The sequence below is a fragment of the Lonchura striata genome, chromosome 12, assembly GCF_046129695.1.
Source record: "Lonchura striata isolate bLonStr1 chromosome 12, bLonStr1.mat, whole genome shotgun sequence".
NCBI classification, from domain to species: domain Eukaryota; kingdom Metazoa; phylum Chordata; class Aves; order Passeriformes; family Estrildidae; genus Lonchura; species Lonchura striata.
Genome location: NC_134614.1, coordinates 12820616 through 12837410, shown reverse-complemented (window position 1 = coordinate 12837410; position 16795 = coordinate 12820616). Strand labels below are relative to the sequence as shown.

The 16795-nt window shown below is 49.7% G+C and overlaps 1 protein-coding gene across 1 annotated transcript; it reads right to left on the bottom strand.

The window, feature by feature from the left end:
- Nucleotides 1-1652: 1652 nt before the first annotated feature.
- Nucleotides 1653-9117, bottom strand: RPN1 (ribophorin I). Its single transcript, XM_021532234.3, has 10 exons — nucleotides 8840-9117; nucleotides 8188-8252; nucleotides 6693-6999; nucleotides 6233-6442; nucleotides 5074-5266; nucleotides 4646-4745; nucleotides 4238-4376; nucleotides 3951-4070; nucleotides 3248-3493; nucleotides 1653-2237 (listed from the first exon to the last, which is right to left on the bottom strand). Exons 1-10 carry the CDS (start codon nucleotides 9065-9067, stop codon nucleotides 2055-2057), a joined length of 1791 nt encoding a protein of 596 aa, XP_021387909.1. The 5' UTR covers nucleotides 9068-9117; the 3' UTR covers nucleotides 1653-2054.
- Between the last annotated feature and the right edge of the window lie 7678 nt (nucleotides 9118-16795).

Sequence of the window (16795 nt, the reverse complement as noted above, 5' to 3'; positions counted from 1 at the left end):
GGCCTCAGGAACTGGAGCAGCTCTCCTTGGGGACCAGAGGCCTTTCTAGCTGGGGCTGCCTGCATTCATCCTATTTTTAGCTGCTGTTTTTGCAGATGCGGTTTCCACTAACAAGCACTATCTGAAGCTGCCTTAGTAGTTTTGTGGGCTGAGGTGTATGCTGATTGATCAGATCCCTTGGGATAGAAAGACACAGACACTGTCAACCCCACAGGGCTTCATAACAGGCACCACAATCTCCACTGTATCCACTTTGGCTGGGGGCAGCTGGCAGCCCTTGCCTAGCTTTGGATGCACCTGGTACTCCCTGAGTACGCTGTGTGCTCTGGCTCAATCGATTAATGACAATTTATTTGATTTTAGCTATTTGCAGCTGGTCAGGTAGGACTCACTGTCTCAGGGTGTCCCATAGCACCTGCACAGGGAGCAGATAGGCATGGATTTAGGTTTGCTCACTCTGCTGCCAGGTGAGGTTTGTGGGCATGAGAAAGAGCTGGCACCTGGTGACAATGTGGTGGGTGCCTGGGCTCAGGCCGGCTGCAAAACACTCCTGACTAACAAACCACTTTGGAAGCTGTGTGGTCTGGTGCAGAGGGCTTTCCAACTAACTGCATCCTCTGTAGAAGGAGAATAGTATCCCAGGAAAGGATAAAGACAACATTTATCTTGGATAAAAGGGGCTAGTATGGAGCAGAGATAAGTATGTCTGTGACAGATCTGGGCTATGTAGGTCCAGGACAAAGGGACAGCAGTGCAGGTAGCCTGGCAAAGGGCTGGAAAGTGTCCAGCTGCTTGTGCACATCCAAGCATAGGGCTTGCAGGCAGCACTGAGCCATAGGGGTTATATGTGCCACACAGGGTGCCAGTGCAGGTACTGTGACAAACCTTCACTCTCAGCACAACCACATTTGGCACTAGTCTCCTCACGAGCCACTGCTCTGTGGGGCAGCCATGTGCTTTGCCTGGTCTGCAGGCCATCTCCAGACTCTCTGCAGAGTCTGCTTCCCACAGGGAACTGCAGGTGCCCAGTGGAGAAGGCTACACACCACTTATCACCCCTGCCCTGCACACACAGCCACCCAGGGGCAGCTGCCACCACCTGCAGTTCAGGGCAAACAGGACACACAGCCCCTTCTGCCCTTCTGGCTTTTTTTCAGTATGAGGATCTCTAAACAATTATGCCAGGCAAAGGCAGTAGGGGAGAACCATACTGCTGTCCCTACAGCCATGTCCGGGGTATTCAAGAGTAAATCAAGGCAAAGATGCACAGGAAAAAAATCTTAGGAGACTGATATTAGCAGGGGATTGCATACACCTCCCAAGGTATCCAAGTGTGAGTAAGGACCTACATGGGCAGCACAAGTGATGCAAGGATTTTTGTCACATGCAGCACACAGCAAGAGGATGGCAGGAGGGGTTCTGTTGTCTCCTTGTAAAAGTCTAGCTGCATGCACTGAGGAACAAGGGCTTGGCCTTCTCCCCTGGCTGGGTCAGGGCTATGTGAGGTGTCAGAGCTCTGACTTCAGGGCACACAGGAGGCAGGAGTGGTCAGGGCTGAACTCTGTTCCACAGGAAACTGCAGTGCCTGGTCGTGGGTACATGGGGCCACCCAGCCCCTCCACCTCCCCCCAGCCAGGCATAACATGCAGACGCAAGGCAGTGACTGTTTTATTTCAAAGTAGAACAAATATCTTTTATTCTTTCCAGAGCTGAGACATTCAGCTTTGCCATAAACGTGTCTGTGCTCAGACTGGCTCCTTGTGTGCGTTTACTCAGAGCACATCTCTACAGGGCAAACCAAAAGCAGGAGATGTTTCGTAACTTGGCTGCGTCTCACCTCTGGTAAAGAAATCCCATTCCCCAGCCAAACACAATGGCTTGGTTCCTTGCAGAGCACGTGCTGCCGAGCAGACGGGCTCTATAGAAAAATCTAAAAACAAAATGCACTTTCCGACATTCCACATCAACTTTTCCCCTAATTTTGCTGGGAATGAGTTTTGGCTCCAAGTGTACTACTCATCTCCCTTCGTACCTCTGCAGCTGCTAAAGCAGAGTTACAGCGCATCAAGGATGTTGTCGATTTTGGAGACCAGGTCTTGGCGCTTGTTGGAATGCATCTTCTCATTCTCGATGTATGTGTCCTTCTTGAGCTTGCCTGCCACCAGCCGCTCCGCCTCCACCGACGACTTCAGCACCAGCTCCTTGACTTGGCCATCCAGCTTCTGAATCTCACTTACCTGGCAGGGTGACAAACCCAGGGAGCATTAGAAGAGACAAAACAGAACAAAACAATCCCTACAGTGAAGCTGGAATAGAAGAGATGGCAGATGATAGCACTGACTTCACCTTTTGATAAGTAGAAATACCTCCGATCCCTCAATGTTGCTTCCTGAACCATCACAATTAAGAGGAATATTCCATGATTGGGTAACTAAGGAGTGCAGATAAAAGAGCCTCCAAGGACCCAGGAGCCATACTAGCAAGAGACTGTTAAAGTATTTAATGATGGATTTTAAAGGCTTCAAGCTAATCACAGTTCTGACAGCTGGAAGCTGTGCCCCTACAGTTAATAGTGTGTGAATGGTAGGACTGCAATGACAGACCTACTCTTTGAGTTAAGTAACAGATTAACCAGGTGGATATTGGCTAAATGGACCTTAGAGACTAAAGTGTCCCTTACTTGGGGTTAAGTGGTTGTTTCAGGTAAGTGTTAAAATACACTGAAGGGAAAGACAGTGGGTGTGTGCTCACTGTGCCATGGCTTTCAACATGGAAGAGCAAAACACCCCCAGAGGAGCATCATGTTACCAAAATTCTGTCAGCACCAAATGTAAATGTGCAAGAAAATAGATGAGGGAGAAGATTTTGGGTTGACTGGTTTGAGTAGTAGAGTCAGAACTGTTAATTTGTTGATAGTTTCCATTTTTTGCTCCTGTCACTGCCATGAGCCCAATGAGAAGCATCAGGATTGTTTTACAAAAGCATTAACTTCTACAAATGCAGCTGTTTCAGGGACTGTTTATGAAACAGCACAAGCAGCTGTTTACCAGCAACACTTACACAGCTACATAACTGAGATTACTGCAAAAATAACAGTTTTCACACACCCTTGCAGAGATCATGCCATTTTCAGATGAAAAAAAAAACCAACACAGACTTACTGCATGAACCCCCAATTAAAACTCCTGCAGAATACTTGACAGAGCCAAGAACAAAAGAGCTTATAAAATAAATTTCAATTCCTTACTTTATCACATAAGTCAGAGCCTTCTGTCTTCAGTTTAGACTGCAGAGAGGCTATTTCATTTGTCAGGGCCTTGTGCTCCATCTCCAAAGACTTTTTGCCACTGTTCAGGGTGGAGATGTCCCGCGACTGCTTGTATTTATTCACTGCTTCATCAAAGTGCCGGTACAGCCCAAGCCTCTTGTTCACCAGAGTAAGCACCTGCTCTGTGATGCAGGCAACCTTCATCCTGGCTTCAGCAGCTGGATCCTGCAAGAGGACAGCAGGGAAGATCAAAGCAGTCGTATCTTTGACCTGCATCAAGCCATGCCTGCAATCTGACACAGGACTGTTATAAAAACTGTTCCCTCTCCAATTAAGTCAACTGACAGTAATTAGGTGAATGGTGCAGATGCTGATTAGGGGAAGCACCTTTCAACACTCAGTCCAGCCCAACTAATAGTTTAACAGTGAGAACACTGCAGAGGGAGAACTGCAGACATCCCTTCTTCTCAGAAGGATTCCTTTTTATGCAGCAAGCAAAACTCTAGTTAGCTTTATGACACCAGATCAGCCCTACAGGAGTACCAGTGCTTAGGCTGAACAAAAACAGAATTTCAAACAACCAGTATAACATTGGAATGGCAGAAATGTTCAGCGAGAATTACTGACATGAAAAATCACCAAAATCTGTTTATATTCCCATAGGGCTCTTCATCATACAGACCTTGGTGATGGAGAAATCCAGCCTGACATAGACGATCACAGTGAAGAACAAGATGTAAAAAGCTCCAACTACCAAGAGAGGCTCTTGCAGCATCAGGATTTTGTTGAAGGTGTAATGAACCTACAAGAGAAGTTGCAAACACTGAACAGTGCTCCATATTACTGCAGGATTTACTCCTCAGGCAGCAGCAGAACCGCCCAAGCAGTCCAGTAAGTGTTTATATCTTAGGTGTTTTGACCAAGCTGCTGAATTCAGAGGAGGCACAACTGCTCAGAGGCCACACTCACCACAATGTCCTGGATGTGCTGCTCCACCAGGTTGCTCTTGTGTGCCACAATAACAGGGCGTCCAAAAGTGTCCAGATACGTGTAGTGAAGCTCATCCGAGGCACGATTGATTTCATAGGGGCTGTCCACATGGATATTCCTGCGGATAAAACCAGACATCCCATATAACTCTATGGTGTTTCAGATGATGTAACCCAAGACTTGTCTGGGCAATTGTAGCCTCTAGCACAAGGTAAATTATGGAGTTTAAATAATGCTCTCTCTACAAGGAAGCAAAGCTGTGTTCTAAGATCTCCATATGCACAGTCATGGTTTTGATTCACTGTCCCCAGGCCATTAGAGCAGACTGGAGAAGTGCCACCAACACAGCACTGTCTGCAGTAACAAGCCAGAAGGAATCACACTTACTTGGCTCCTTCTGGCAGGACAATCTTGACAGTCAGAGAATCTGTAACTTGCTCATCAAACACGTGGTCAACAAACCTCATCTTCAAGGCATACTGATCACCTAAAGTGCAGAGCAGAGAGTGGTTACAGTTCCTCAGAGAACGAGGGACAGCCTTGCAACTCAGCTTCCACCAGGGGCAGGAGCAGAATTTACATGGATAATTGTGCAGCAGGGGGCACTAGCTCATTCAGACATATTTTAACCAGATGTCTACAAAAACCTGAAGAAAGCACAAAAAAAGGTTGATTTGCATAGTCTAGAAAAAATAGCTGGCAACTGTTGTTGCTAAGGTCCTGTGTACCACAGCTTTCAATTCTTTTCTCTACAGCAACTACCTTTAAACACACAGGAAGATGTTTTTGTATTCCCTTCCCCCTCAGGCACCCACCAAGATTGTAGAGGTATTCGTAGCTTGGCAGATTATAGCCAATGATGTAATGGGTTTTCCAGCCCCCAAAAAGTGGGAATCGGGGACGGATCTCCATCTCCACAGAGTCATCCAGGACAAGAAGGTGGCTGGTAGAGATGTTCCCAATTTCATCTCTGTAATACACATCCTGAGCAGCAGCTGGGAGAATGGTCTGTATGGAGAGAAGCAGCAAGTGAGTATATCAGAGGGGAGTTACTTCCAATGAAACTGGCAAAACCAATAAAGACTGGTAAGCATTGAGAAACTGTGCTCCCACATGAGACATGACAAAATGGCCATTCAGTTGCAGTGACTGGTAAAATTGTGCTATTATAAGCAATGGCACAAGGGGCTGCCAGCACTAAAATCACTTGGCCTCCAAATGAATGTGCTTTCTCCAGCCGTGTTTCAAACTCCCCACACAGCAAGGGATCATCATGCTCACCAGGACAGCAATTCCCTTTTCACTCCAACTTGCGGCCCTAGCTGACTGGGCTTGCTAACTTTACACTCAGCAAAATGAGATTTCTGTTTGGCTGCACCACCCTAGAGAATTACAATAATCAATCCTGGAGACTACAAGCAGTGAGAAAGGTTTTGGTTCGGATGAGAACACATAATACTTTTTACATCTGGCTAGCAGAGCCACAGCTTTAATTCTTTGTTGAGTGTTTTGTGAGTAAGGAATGAATGGGTGAGTTTCCAATTAATACTGTTCAACATGAGGAGGATATGACAGAGAGGCAACTCTGAAAATAAGGGGGTGGGGACAGAATGAATGGTCCTTGGACAGTGGAAATCCCAAAGCAGAGGTCTCAATATAGACATAAGGGATTCAGAGGGTTCCCGAGATTGGAGGGGTGGGAGTGTGGAGAAACACTCCCATGCCCCAGTACGTGCAGTCTATTGGACTAGCAAATGCAATAGAGTGTATAAACTCCTAATGCTGCTTCCAAAAGCTATTCCTATCCAGCACAAGCTTCCTCTGGAAATAAACCAATTTTAATATTCCCTTATTACTGGGGTATGGTTATCAAACAAAAGGCAAAAGACAACCGCAAGTTGGTTTTTTTTTCCCTCTGGGGATCTAAGAAGAGGGGAAGTCAGTGTTATAAAAATACATGTGCAAAATGCCAACCTTAAAAGACTTGACAGAAGAGATCCCACTGTCTGGCTGTCTCTGGTAGTCGTATCTGGAAAAAGGCCCTTTCAGCACTGCTCCTGTGTGCTTTAAATCAACTGTCTCCTCAACTGCAATGTTACCCCAGTGAGACACCTCAATGACTCGTGTCATGCTGGTGATGGTCAGGAAGGGACTGTTATTTTCATAGTGCACCTTCAGAGTGTCCTAAAGAGGGAAAAAAGATACTGTCAGATTTAAAGTAAGTAGCAAGCTCCCTTCACAATGATTCACTCCACATGACACAGACAACCCTCCCTGGGAGATGCACATGTTCCTGGCACACAGTTTAACTCACAGCTGGCCTGTGATTTCTACATGAAAGCCTCTGCTTCCCACTCTCCAGCCTCTGAGACACATCTTCCATGTCTGGAAGATGCTTTCTGCAGAGCCACAAACCCTTTGCACAGTAATTTACCTGGCTGTATGGAGGGATGTCCTTGAAGGGGCCATATTCAATCATGTCCTCAGTGCGGGAAGGGTTGCCCAGCTTGGTGTAACTCTCCACATTCCTGGAGGCCAGTTTGACACGGGTTGTTTGAGTCTTGGTGACGTACGGTGAGTAAAAATAGTGATTTCCTTCAAAGACCACAAACTGCTTCTCACTTTGGGTGATGTGGGTGGGATAGGGCTGCAAGACGTGCGTGAAAACCATCTCAACAGAGACACGGACCTTGGCTCCTGGGGCCAAAGGAGATGGCAGCTTCACCGAGAAGAACTTCCCACTGGAGGGGAGAAGAACAGGTACATCATGTGGGATCTCCCTCGAGAGAGCATTCAGATCCACCCACTGCAACATCCCTTGTGGACAGGTGACCACATATCATGTGTGTAATGTGGGATTTGGGCAGGGATTTTACTTGCTCCGCCAAGACATAGAGATGTCCCAGCAGGTGCGATTACAATTACAGTGCTGGGGAAGCAGCACAGGCTAAACTGTGTCCAGGCACAGTTACAGTCTTTGCTTCACAAAATAATACCTAGTTCCCTTTTGGGAAGAGGAATAGTGACATACCCCTCCCTAATCCTGCATTTATAAAGCTTCAGCAAGAGTTTTTTTCTATTCTTCTCCAGATGACAGGAATGATCTGCATCAAAGGAACCATGGGCACAAGTTCAGAAGACAATCACAAACATCTTTAAGCACTTGTACCCACAAAGTCTACTCATTCTCAGATTTTTGCCCACAGAATCTGAAATTAAGGAATGGCCAGAATGGGAACAAGGTTTTGGACTGAGGTTCTACAGAATAGATTGAGACTCCACCAAAGCTGTAAGGATTTGGACAGGACAGCAAGGTGATGCCAGAAGCAAACATACTTTATGTCATGCCTGGTGGCCCAAGGGCAGGATCACATGAGACATCCAGCCATGTCAGAAGCCAAGGTCTACCCTGGCAACTTAACTCCACAGCTACTGTATTCTTCAAACCCAGCTGCACTGTGCTTTTGAGTCACTTTACAGGCACCACTCACCTCTCAGGGCTCAGAAAACACCTGCCTGCAGCACCTACATAATATTCCAAGCTTGGCAGTGCAGAGCCTGATGCAAACAGCAGCATCCTCTCTCCTGGCAGCAGGAAGAGCTTGCACTGGGCCACGGAACCCAGCACTCTGTGGTGCTCTACACACTGCCACAGGGCACTAAACTCTCTGTAGTCACCACTGCCAACCGTCTGAGAGCTGAGAATGGAGTAATGGCTAAGAGCATGACCAAATACCTCTCTCACCTGGTGTCCCAGGGGGCCAGGGCATTACTCAAGGCACTGAGTACAAGACACTAAGCACAAATGAGGAAGAAAACACTTGTGCTATCTAGGTGCATGGAACTGAGGGACAAATGAGGAACTATGAGGACAATTATGAACTCCCCATGCACAATGCTAGGCATTTGCCTTAGAGGGAAATACTCACCTTCTGCCCTTAACTTTGGTCTCTTTCACTTCCAAGGCATTCTCCTCCTCTTCCTCACCTTTAACCTGTTCCCAAACAACATAGGGGATCAGTGCGCGGTGTGTTCCCATGTTCCCTCAGCCTGGTTCCCAAGCTGGCACAGTCATCGTAAGTTGCACAAATGAGAATATTGATGAAATGCTTTTGTGATTTCCCTTGCGACTGGGGAGTGAGCAGGCCACGCGCAATATGGCTTCACCTGTCAAGGTACGCTGGAGAACTCTGTATACAGATATACCATAGAACACTGCATGTACTCTCTCTGCTGTATGTAGTTTATCTAAAGTGACAGCACTCCTGGGGCTAGGACAGGAGTATTGCCCTGCTACTCCTCCAGCCCTCCTGTGGGTAAGGCCGGGCCCCGTCCGTGGCGCTGCCTGGGCTGCCAGCCCTGCTCCGTCCGTGCTGGCGGCGACCCCCGCCCAGCCGTGCCGGTGTGAATCGCCCCTCACCGCCTCCCGGGCCTCCACCTCCGCCTCTCGCCGCGACACACACGCCCCGACCCGGGAGCGGCGCCGGGGGCCCGGCAGTGCCGACGTGTCCCTGCGGGCGCGGGGCCGCGGCGCCCGCGGCTGCCCCGGCGCGGCGCTCGGGGCCCGCTCCCCACGCTCACCTGCACGCCCAGGTGGGCCAGGCGCGGCTCCAGCCCCGGCTCCAGCGCCAGCAGGAAGGTGGAGGCGGCCGCGCCGCCCGGCGCGTTGGCGAGGCTGAGCTCGGCCGAGATCTTGGCCAGGTGCGTGCTGAGGTCCAGCGAGCGCCGCACCTCCTCCAGCACTAGGCTGGCGCTGGCGCCGGCGGCCGCCAGGCAGAGCAGCAGCAGGCGGCACAGCAGCCCCGCCATGGCCGGCACACCGCGCGGGGAGGGCACAAGATGGCGGCGCCCGCGCTGTACGGGCACGGCACAAGATGGCGGCGCCCGGTGTGGGAGGAGGCGCGCGATGGCGGCGCCCACCGGCGCTGCGGGCCGGCCCGGCTCCTCCTCGCCTTCCGCGGAGCCTGAGGAGAGAAGCTGGGCGGGCTCTTCCAGGGGCCCGGGGGTGGTTTCGGCTTCGCGCAGTTCCGGCGTTTCTCGGCAGCCGGGGTGTGCTCGTGGGCCGCTAGGACCCTGCCCTTGCTGAGCTCCCAGGCCTGCGCAGGCTCGGGACCGGTCAAGCGTTGCTTGTTTGGGATTTCTCACTTCTTTTTCTGCCCGAAAAAGAGCGGGGAAACAACATCTCTAACAAATATTGCAGGTTTCTCAGGGCTTTCAGGTGCTCCTCAGCCTCGTCGCCTGCCACGGCACAAAGCAGCTCTGTTTCTCCGTGATTTTAGCCGTGGCCGGTTCCTGGCAGGGCTTCCAGGTGCCAGTCCTGGTGGAAGGGTTGGGCACAGGATGTGTCGGTGTGGATGGCACTGGGATGTAGCACCAGGCACTGCAAAGGGATGGACTTCAGTGCTTTTGATTATGCTGTTTTATTAATGAACCTCAGACTGGGACAGTTCATCTCACTGGCCTGGCATACGTTGCTCTAGAAGGTGAGGTTCAACACAAATAGAGTTAAGATGAACCCAGATTGTCTGCTAAAAAAAACCACAGATAATTGACAACTAAGTGATGCCAGAGTAGAAGTGCTGCAGGTAGCCAAGGCATGGTAACCAGCCCTGCACTGACGTAAGGCAGCTGGGAGAGGAAAATGTTACTGGTTTAACACATGACTAGGGAAGAGGTGATTGACACTTTATTCTCAAATATCCAAGGCAGATAAAAGCAAGGAACGGATGTTGTCTGCTGTGATTGCCAGAGCAGTGTTTTTGCCTGTGAGCCCTGTGGGACAACAGACCTTTCATGTTTGCATAATGTGATCCAGGACTCAATCTTTCTTTAGGGTCCTAATACAAGTCACAGAGATAATTCTTTGATTTGGCCTGAGATTGCCAAGTATCGGAAGAGGATTTCCTAAATTACGTTTTTAGAGTCAAATAGATACTTGGCAAAGGCTAAATAGAATGGGATGTCTCCTGGTGTGCTCTGTTCAAAACTGCATAATTTCTCAGCTAGCCTTCCTTTTCTTCCCTTACCACCCCTCCACCCCCAAATTCCTGTAATGGAAATTTTCTTGGCAAATTTCTTCAATTCCCCTTTGATTTATGTAGGTAAATACATAAATGCCTGTGAATTTGGCAACTCGCCCTGTAAGCATATCCTAGCACAAGCAGGTAGTTTTGTCACCGTGTTTCGGTGATAGTGGTAATTCTCTTCCAGCAGCACAGCAGGAGATGTCTGCAGGGGTGGGTTCCACCTCCTCAGCCTCATGTTTCCAGCCAGGGAAATATTCCAAGTCCCTCTGCTCTCCAGGAAAAGCCTGTTTATCTTGGCCTTCTCCAAAGAGCTGGGCTTTGGGGCCTGGAGCTGGGTAGGCATGTTCAGGGGAAGCAACTGTGAAACATGAGAGGCTGAGCAGAACAGCCACCTCTAATTAAAGGCTGGCCAGCAGTGCTGCATCTGGGGACTCCCTCCAGTTGTCCAGGTTGGGTTTGCAAGTTCCTCTGCTAGGAATGGCTGTCACTGTCCTTCCATGTGTCACACGGAATAAATGAACTCAGCCTCTTTAATAACACATGAAGCTCTTATTTCCCTCTCTCCCTTAGGGCAATTTTTCCTGGTAAAGGGAGGGAAAGAAATAAATGCCTATGTCCCTTATGTCTGGAAATAATTTGGCTTCAGTCATCCTGGGCCAAAAATTTCTCTCCAATGGGTTCATCTCAGAGGCTGCATTTGACCTCGCTGGCAAATGCCATTTTTGATATGTGGCCCATCCCAGACCCTGGTGAGCTCTGAAGCAGACTGTTGTACACTAACCCTATGTTTATATCCATTTCTAACTGTGATAATTGAGTCATGCTGAGCCTGTGCAGCATCTGTTTCAAGACTTCAGCCCTACAACATAGGCTAAATTTGTCTTTGGGTTGAAAAGGTGCTGCCTTTGGGCTTGTTCAAGGCTGTTTGGCTCTGCAGGCCCTTCTTGCCACTTCCCTGTGAGCAGTGCCAGGCTGTTCTTGGTGCATGGGGTCAGTCACAGCTGCTTGTGGCCCCTGGCTGGCTGTGATGGTGGCTGGGACAGCTCCAGGGATAGCTCTGGGGGCAGCTTGGGGACAGCTTTGCAGGCTGTTGTTCAGCAGGGACAGGGTGCGGTGCATCTTGGCATATCTGGCTACGCAGGCCTGGTGCCAAGTAACAGAGAGAGAGACAGGATTTCAGAACTGCTTTTTGTCTCTTTATATGTTTTTTTGTTCTCTCGTTGCAAGGAATGTTCCCCTCCAGCAGTAACGTCCCAGAGAGCTGCAGGTCAGGAAGCTGCATGAGCGAGGTTACCAGCCCCTGCTGCCATCCAGGCACTGGCAGAGTGCCCCAGCTCCCCGTGTGCTGTGGAGAGGGTGTGTCAGCCCCAGGGCCTCGGAGCAGCGGGAAGAACAGCGATGGAGCCAGCCCAGCCATCTGCCAGGGCGGAGGGACCATCGTGGTCTAATAAATGCCTCTGGCAGGCTCGGCCATGAACAGAACCGCACCCCAGGAAAAGCCCTGTGTTCCTCTGTTTATTCAGGGCTGATGCCAAACTCAGAGCTGTGTCATCTGTCAGAGCAATTTGTTCTCAAGAAGGGAAGGAGAAGTTGTTTTCTAGAAGGAGTGGGCTGGCTGTGACCGCAGAAGCACACTGAAGCCTGTAGCAGCAGGAACAGGATTTATTCTGCTGTGATCCTCATAGCAGTGGGGAGCTGGCACCAGGAATATGCAGGGACCACGATACAATGTGTTGCTCTCCGAGGAGCCCGGGTCAGGAACAGAAGAGAGTAAACAGGGCTGTGCACGTGCAGGAGAAGTCATCCTGGCAACACCTTGAAGATATTCTTACAAACCTAGCAGTGATCCTGAAAAAACCTCCCTGCTTCAGATTTTATTGGCGTTTAACCCTGTGTTTTTAAATCAGCCTTTTGGCTGCCAGTGGGAGGCAGAGGGCATTTCTCTCTCTCTATTCAGTCCTGAGCGAGGTGTTGGCCGTTGCCAGCCATGAGAGCACAGGTATAAGGTGGCTGAGTGATGGCAGAGTTTGCTTAACCTTGCTACGGCCTTCAAAAAGCAGCTGGAGAAAAAGAAGAACAACATTCTTCCAGTTTCATTATTTTTACAACCTCATTTTTTAGCTTGTCAGCATAATTCACACTGAGCCACTGCCAAGCAAAACACACCATTATTCTTATTTGGGGTTTGCCTGTGATTTCTATGGAATGGTGGACTTAGGGGGGCTGGTTGGAACTTGGTTCCTACTCTTTGTTCAGCTACTCTGGAAATACATCATGCCTTCGCAGAGAAACAGTGGTGATGGGGCACTGTCTGTCCAGGGACTGATCCTCTGAATTTTTTTCAAGTTAATTTAGTTATCTGCAGTAGTCTCTCCCTCCCCACTCCTTATAGTGTTCTTTAAAATAATTTTTCCTGGTTTAAAAAAAAATCTGTTTTTTCTCTCCTTGTCAGACCACAAGACTCAGGAAAAGATAATGGAAAAAAACTGCCTATGCACAACAATTCTACGAAGCATTGGGAAACACAAGGGAAAATGTCCTGGAAGAATGTGGGAGAGCATCTGTGAGTCCTGCAAGGAGTGAGACTACTGTGTGATGACTGCTGTTAAAATAAGGAGACAAAAATTGTGGAAAAGAGGACACTTCATCACTTTAAAAAGTACTTTTAACTCTTCTTAAAGCTTTACTAAAATGTAACTAAAATAGCCATAGGCAGGCACTGGCACGCTGTGAATGAAAAAAATCTGCTACATGTATATAGTTAAAATACAAAACCTGAGCAAAGTATGTGTTGCACACAAGGAGAGCTGCCTTGGGCTGGGTAGCTCTGGATTTTGTCACCAGACCACAGCATGTTTTGGATAGAGGGAACAGTGCTGTTTTAACTATATTTTAAAAATGAGAGTGTGATCAGGACTGCCACTCAAGTACTCTCAAGCACAGTTCACACAGGACCTGGGTACACCCACAGCTTGAAAATGCCTTTGCTGGGCTGGCATCTGCAAAGCCAGAGGAGGAGAGAGGAGGGCAAAAGTGCATATTTTGGAAAGGACAGACGCTGAGAACCAAGGAAGCAGGGACCCTGCTGCCCTTGCAGGCTCCACAGGAGGAGGCTGGGAGTCCTAGCTCTGGGCAGACGGAAACCTGCTGGCTCCTGGGGCAGCAGCTTAACCTCACCCTTGTGCTGCAGATGAGCACAGCCTCACAAGAGAATTACGCCTCTCCACCTGCTTGTTTGCCCCAGCAAACTCCCAGGGCCAGTGGTGGAGGCAACAGCAGCCGAGTTTGGCTGAAATCACAAAATACACTGAAAGAGCCCGCAGCGGAATCAAGGTCGGAGCGCCTGAGAGGCTGGTGCTGAGATCCCTGAGCGGGGCTGGGCGTGCTGCGGGCAGCGGTGGCACTTCTGCCCCGTCCAGACTGGGCGATGGAGGCGGTCCCGGCTGTGAGGGGTGACAGAGAGCCTCAGGGCGCCATGGCCGCGTCCCCTCGGCCGCCAGGAGGCGCCCGCGGCGCGCCGGCGGGGCGGGGCCGGCGGGGCGGAGCCTCCCTCGGCCCCGGCCCCGGCCGGCGTGGCTGCCCCGCCCCGATCGCTGCGGCCGCTCCTTGGCAACCACCACAAGCAACGCCCGGCAGCACCCAGCTCCGTCCGCACATCCCGGCAGCAGCCCCCGCTGAGGCTGTTTGTGCTGGGCAAGAGCCGCCCGGACCTGCGGGGGTCGCGGGCACATCGCGCTGCAGGGAGCTGCAGGTTTCACTGTGCCTTCCCGCTGCCTGCCATGCTCTGGAGCGTGCCGTGCCTCTGTCGGGAGGTGGTTTGTCCCCGGGGTGAAGGACGGAGGGTGAGGGCAAGGCTGTGCAGTGATGGAGTGCCCGGGTGCCACGGGACCGCCGTGGGATTTAGTGCCCATCTCTCTGATAAGTGCTGCTGCATCTTTCCTCCTGACCCTTTAAGTTCTGGCAAATATGGTGCCAGGACCAACCTGATAACAGTACAGTTCTGTGGTCCATCCGTCCTCAGTGGCAATAAAGTCTGGCAAGGAATTGTCACTGGCCACTCTGCACAATAAGGGAGTTGCCATTTCACATGGAGCAACAACTCTTCCTTAGCTTCTTTTTGGAAAGGGAATCACATACTGATGTATCTACTTAGATATGTAGTTCACATAGAGTTTAAACCTGGATTTTAAAGCTCCAGTTTTGCAGGATCTGCCACACACAGCAGGAAGTTGAGGATCCTGCTGACAGCAAACAAGAGGGGGTCATTTACGGATTGGCAGTCGTTTCGCTCCCTCCAAGAGCCCTGAGTTCAAGCAGTGAGATAATGCAGATTTCTTACCAGGTTACTAAATTTTTGAATCTGCTGGCAGGGACCTTCCTGGATCATGTTCTCTGAAGTGTCAGCTGGGATTTCATTTTCTCCAGCAAAAGCACCCCTGAGCCCCTGCCTGGCTGGATCAAAACCTCTGACCCAAGCCCAGCTGTTTATGGACCCTGGCATGTGTGGATGTGGTGGTCAGCAGTGGCCCCTTCCCAAGAGACAACCTCATCATGCCCTGCCAGATGGATGGTGGTGATTCCGTCCCATCCCAGGTCTCCCAAAGAGAGGGAGCAGGAACCCCTTGTGAACAGCATTGGTCTGCAGCATGTATGCAGTTACTTTTCTGATAAGAAAAACATTCATTATCAAGGAAAAAAGAAATATGAGGATCTTTTGATCATTTGTTATTTATTTCTCTGAAGGCCTTGGGCTACCCACACAAAGCTCTCCTGCCTGCCTGCTAAGAAATGTTTGATAAGACATTTGTGTTGTTTTCCCCTGAGTCAGCAAACTGATTCACTTCAGCAGAAAGGATGGCAGCCAGTGGCTCACTTAACCCCACACAGGTCACCCAGAAAGCAGCTAAAAGACAGCCTTAGTCCCCAGAAGGCCAGCCTCAGCTCTGATGTTGGTGTCTGAAGCAGCTGGGCAGATGTTCCTCAGGCTGGCATTGTGCTGGGATAGGTGGGATAATGCATCTTCTGTAGCCTCATTGCTCACAGGTTGGTTGAGAACTTCACTGAAGAAGACAAACCCAGAGAGATCCTGTTTACCTAAACAAAGCAAGAGGTGTTGATTTCTATTTGCCAGAAATTTAGGCAGTGATATGGAGCAAGCCCTGAGTGCTGGAACAGAATAACTGGAGCTGTAACACCCACTTATAAGCATTTCAGTTTAGGATCACGCTTTGCGAGGCATACCTTCAATTTGGTGGCTCAGAGATTTGCAAACAGTGAGTCATAACTCCCTGGGGTCAGAAATGCAGCTGCTGATATACCAGGCATTGAAAAGTGTTGTCCAAGATAAAAGCAAAGTAAACCTCACTGCCCACACACCCTTATCCTTCAAGGCTAAGTATCTTTGTCACAGCCTTTGAAAACATGTACTCAAAATTATTCCAGATTCTTGTGGTTACCATTGATACAGGATTTGCTTCTCCTTTTAGAGCAGACAAGCGGGCATTGCGAAAACCCGTCACTTGAAAAGAGCTGAAGCAGATAGATCTGAAGCTAATGTGCAGCACCCTGTGCCTTGCCTGGTGTTTGAGGTGGGAATCCTGCTGTGGGACATGTCTGTCCTTCCCCTGGAGGGTCCCAGAGGAACTTCCTAGGTCTCTGCAGACAACCCCTGTCTCTTGGGATCCAGGATGGACCTGCAGACTCCACAGAGTGTGCTGCATTGCAGCCAGTTTGGTTCCTACCCACAGAGAGCTGTCTTTGGGGCATCTTTTGGCACTGACTCACTGTTAAGGAAGAAGCAACATGCAAGTCACCTGTCCCACAAAGTGTCCCACTCACAGAGGTCATGTGGCTCCAGACTCCTGTCCCATGACTCATTCTGGGTGCAACAACAGCATGACATGGCCACCTTTGTCAGAAAACACCTGCATGCAGAGCTCACGTGCCTGGTCCACCCCATCGCACAATGCCCCATGCAGAGCAGTGGCACTTGCAAAGTATTCCAGGCCCTGCCAGCCATTGGCCTGTCCTGCCTGCCCTCATGGCTTAAAAACCACTCATGGCATGAGCTAAGAGCTCTCAGGCTGACCAGATCTTCAGTGCGAAGGCTTCAGTGCTTGGCAAGTAAAAGTTCATAGAACCTGCTGCTTTGGTAACACACTCCTTATAAAAAACCTTGATCCCTGAAGGAAGGTCGGTTCTGCAAAAGCCTGTGCAGTTCTGTGCTGGCTGTTCACCTCTCTCTGTAGCTATTTTTATACCATTCCTATGGTTTGAAATGCCTTTCAGAAATGTCTGTGTTTAGAGGGACACGGATCTGACAAAGTAGCTGACTCACTCTGGCCTCAGGGAAGTTACTTCACTCTCTGGATCATCTTCTCCAATTGAGTATGAGAACAATAATATGAAATTATCTGGCATACCTCCCAATGCAGCTATAAAAAAATAATTATCTGGTATTTAGGACTGGCTGTAAAAGTGGAAAGGTGATGGTGGTGTTGGAGAACCTCTG

What these genes read in the sequence shown, in the direction of transcription:
- RPN1 (XM_021532234.3), bottom strand. Translation starts at nt 9,067, where the DNA reads ATGGCGGGGCTGCTGTGCCGCCTGCTGCTGCTCTGCCTGGCGGCCGCC. An exon ending in CTTCTGTCAAGTCTTTTAAG is followed by an intron (nt 5,267 to 6,232) that starts GTTGGCATTTTG and finishes CTCTCCATACAG; the next exon opens with ACCATTCTCCCAGCTGCTGC. An exon ending in TGGATTTCTCCATCACCAAG is followed by an intron (nt 3,494 to 3,950) that starts GTCTGTATGATG and finishes GTCCTCTTGCAG; the next exon opens with GATCCAGCTGCTGAAGCCAG.